The following is a 4,070-nucleotide window of genomic DNA, read 5'->3' as shown; positions in this document are numbered from 1 at the left end:
ATTGTATGCGCCACGGTCCACTGAATTTTGTATGGAGTTAATGGATCTTCCTGCCGTTGACCAAAAGCGGATGCAGTGCATCAGCCATGAGCTGATTTCGAGCATATTGTCGGTGCTTCGGGCCGACCAGCCATATGTTTGTAATTGCAAATTAAAATGGAATTTTTGTCACATGGCCAGCAATTAATATGCAATCGGCGATAAATAATAAACAATAATTAAGAACTTATTATGGCCAGCAGTGTGTGGTAGTTTGGAGTGGGGAGTGTAGAGTGAGGAGTGTAAGTGGGTGTGGGAGATTTATGCAGGAACTAATTTTCAAGGTCATTAGAATGCTCACCCAAGTGGGCTGTGGCTGGCGGGAAAGGGGCTAGGAACCACTGACACTGAGCATCCTATTGTTTGGCTAATGCTTATTGATAATCGCAGACAATGGACTAGCCCACCGTCATTATTGTTCGAGCGTAACCCATAAATACTCGTACTCAGGGGCAGTCAAAACAATCGGGTGGAAAGGGGTCTTATAAGGGGGATCTGTCGCCTTAGTCGAGACAATAAACAAGGCAAATCAACGCAATCGATAGGCACTTTGATTTTGGTAGTCACTCTAACCGACTGCCACGCCCACGGCGGCGTACGCCTATCGCCGGGATGACAACTACACATTTATTGTCCTGTTTTGGTTGTGGGAGAGGGGGAGTTAGTAGGGGGGGGGTGGTCGGTTGTGCAGCAAATGGCATAACTTCCGCTTTCGCTTGACTGCTGCAAAATTCACGGAAATTATCAATAAATATGCGAGGCCCGACCCGTAAAATGAATGAAACTGGCAAATTTTTCGCCATATCTCACTGGCTGATTTTTATGTGCAGCACGGCGCACACAATCCAATGTCCTGTGCCATCCAATGTCCAGTTTTGTGCTCGCCATAACGGAAGCATCATTATCATAAATTATCATTTTGTAGGAATTGCATCCGCTGCGAGCCAGAAAAACCGAGCAATAACAACAGAAACGACGACAATTTCAATTGCCGGCATCTCTTCCTCAATATCGCCCCCAAACCTTTTTTGGTCCACCCCAACATCATCCGTCTCGCTCCCACGCCGCTACTCTGCTCGCACATTCGAATGGGCAAATACTATTCTAGTTTAATTTATGGCCGACCGTTGTGACCATGATTCCATAATTTCGGGTTTTTTTTGCCACACGAAAATCTGCTTCATGTTCAACAATTTAATGCGACTTTTAATTGATTTCGGATTACCAAATATGGTACTATAAGTAGTACCTTACTACATTAGTTATATCCCTTTAACTAAGATCTTAAAGTAGCTTAAGAAAATAAATTATTCATTCGTAGTTATTGGAAACAAGTGAAACATTGCTGTACTGTACGTATTGTTATATTCTCAGAGATTTCAATTTGAGATCAGCTCTCGAGTCACGTATTCGCATTGCACCAGGAACGTGATTGAGGCTATATACTCATCCGTTTCTGATTCCAATGATGAATGACACCATTTCAAGATCGCTTTCAAAATGAATACCAACACGTCATGCTTATCGAAAAGGAGTTACCTAAATACGACTTCAAGTTAGTATTGTCTGGAAAGTTTTTGTGTTTAAAAAAGTCGAATACCCATTAATAAAAACAGTGCATGAGATCTAATTATTAGACAATCCGACATTTTAGCTTACACAGAGGATACATCACAAAGTTTTACGATATTATTCATATTCGTTATAGGGCGTTGAAGTGGTCGATGTAGCGGAACGATCGGCGTTTCCCTTGATATATATCAGGGAAATGCGACCGCCGATCAGGAAGAGTATATAGGCGATATAGAGCACTATGGCGACCAAGATGGTGTCATCTCTGACCAGGAACTCGAAGCTGATGTATGTGATCAGCACGTGGGAGATGACCAAAATAACTACACTGGCAACGAAGACACCGATAGCCACATCCTGCCAATACCTCCACGCCAGCAGGTTATTCATAAGTTCAATACAAAATGCCAGAACGAATAGCATTCCTCCCACGACGGCCAGTTTGAAGGGGTTCATATAAAATCCAGTGCTAATTAGAACGGCACAAATGAGCAGCGTGACTCCGAGGAAAAGCAGAGCCGTGGCCATCACCACGATGGTGCAAACCAGACGCCAGTTCATTAGAAAACTGGCTGTCCCCAGTGTCATAAGTTCGTAGCAAACGGCGATGACGATATAGTTGCATGGCCTCCAGTACTTCAGCGGCTCAATCAAATGGATAAAGACGAGCACCACGAAGCCCACGAAAAAGCAGGCGATGGTGTATATCAGGACACCATCTCCAAACAGGCACAGGATCATCCATTGCGGAATGGCGGCCAGCAGACAGATGCCCAAAATGAGCAGGGTCATTGATACAAACTTGACCAGTGCTATGCCATTCTCGTTCTCATTATTCGCCATTTTCGATAAGCAAACCCAACGACTTGCATGTAGAAATTTGGTACATAATTATACAAAAGATTACTAAAATTCGATTGGACCTATAAAGATTTGAGCTAAAGTTCGAAACAACTGAGATGGCCGTACATGAAACTTGCAATTTACTTGTTTTATTTAATCCAAATGAATTTTTGGAAAACGACTGGCAGCGTATTCCTTATAGGGGCGCTGCTCAATTCAATCGTTCTATCCAATTTGGCAGCCTCACCGACCAAATCTAATATGTGGCAGCCGCAAAAGTGCCGACTCTGCCACACCTCTTGAGGGCTTATTCTTCATCGTTTTTGGGCCATCAATTTGAGGCCCACTCATCCTCTTTCGGAGAAGAAAACAAAAAATGAAATCAGAGAGCCGAAGCCCGAGAAACGCTACATAAATGAGAAAAAAAAAATGTCGCATAAGCCGGCGCAGGACATACTGCAAGGACACTTGAGGCTCAGCAGCGGCCGAAAGTCCTTTGAAGTTGGATAAAAACTCGAGTCCCGTGGGTGGGCCAGTATGTCGCCAAGGAAATACAAAAAACACAGATCGCTGACGAGCGGAGTGTGGGGGTAAATCAATCTGCGACTGCCAATGGTAAGGATATGAGAGTCTCTATAATACTATACAATAACAACTACCAGTGAGCGACCTCAAAGTCTGGAAAAACTGCACGACTACAGTCACTGTCAACATAATAGTTCCCCCCTTTAATAATTAACCCAGCCCCATCAATGTATACTTTTAACTTTAAAATCGTGTCCTTCATGTTGAGTTCCAAAAGCGATATACCTCAATTCGATTTTTAAAATACTTTAATTTTATCTCCGCAACTGCACACACATATATGGCCAGCATAATGAAATAAAAATAAGAGGAAATGTTTGGCTGGGAAATTGAATTGAAAATGACCACATTGAAACACACACACGAATCGAAAGCTGGAAAAAACCAATCAAATTCAGGGAGGCCGCACCAACTGTTCCTGGACTTCACCTGTCGCTGATTTCGTTCTTAATTTTAATTGAAATTTGTACAATATCATTTTTCCCTCTCCGCTATTGTTGCCGGCGTGCTTCTTTTCGTATAATTACAAGCGATTAAAATCTGTGGAAATTTATTAAATTCCATAAATCAGCACTGGCATGACCCATCCCCGCGTTCGTTCGTCGGACATTCCCTTGACAATTATAAATTGTGCGTTCGTTGCCAGGCGCAGTAAACTCCCTCGCCAAAAAAGGGACGAAATTGCTTAACCACAAAATGTCACTTCACCCGTTTGCCCCGCCTGACTGACAATGGCCGTTTTTTAACGTTCCTGATTATGTAATTATCTGGGTTTGGGTCCTGCGTACCTCACAGCTTCATCCACCCAAATAAAAATATGCGGCCACCCCATCACGAAAGTTAAGATCGTACATCTCCAGTTACTCCGGCAACCTGTTTACATCGGTGTGACAAGGAGACCACAAATCCATATGCCAATTAGTGGTTTTAGGCCAAATGATTTCATTGTCCGATATACCTTTGTTTGCAGGGTCACAGGAACAGAAAACAATCAAATTTAAAAGAAGTATAGAGTGTAGTTATAGAAGGGT

At 42.9% G+C, this 4,070-nt stretch overlaps 1 protein-coding gene across 1 annotated transcript; it reads right to left on the bottom strand.

The window, feature by feature from the left end:
* Positions 1-1,646: 1,646 nt before the first annotated feature.
* LOC6611742 lies at positions 1,647-2,678 on the bottom strand. The gene has a single exon (XM_002036229.2). The coding sequence runs from the start codon at positions 2,452-2,454 to the stop codon at positions 1,729-1,731; it is 726 nt and encodes a 241-aa protein (XP_002036265.2). The 5' UTR covers positions 2,455-2,678; the 3' UTR covers positions 1,647-1,728.
* Between the last annotated feature and the right edge of the window lie 1,392 nt (positions 2,679-4,070).

This window comes from Drosophila sechellia, chromosome 2L (assembly GCF_004382195.2).
Source record: "Drosophila sechellia strain sech25 chromosome 2L, ASM438219v1, whole genome shotgun sequence".
Lineage (NCBI taxonomy): Eukaryota > Metazoa > Arthropoda > Insecta > Diptera > Drosophilidae > Drosophila > Drosophila sechellia.
This window is presented reverse-complemented; position numbering and strand designations above follow the sequence as displayed.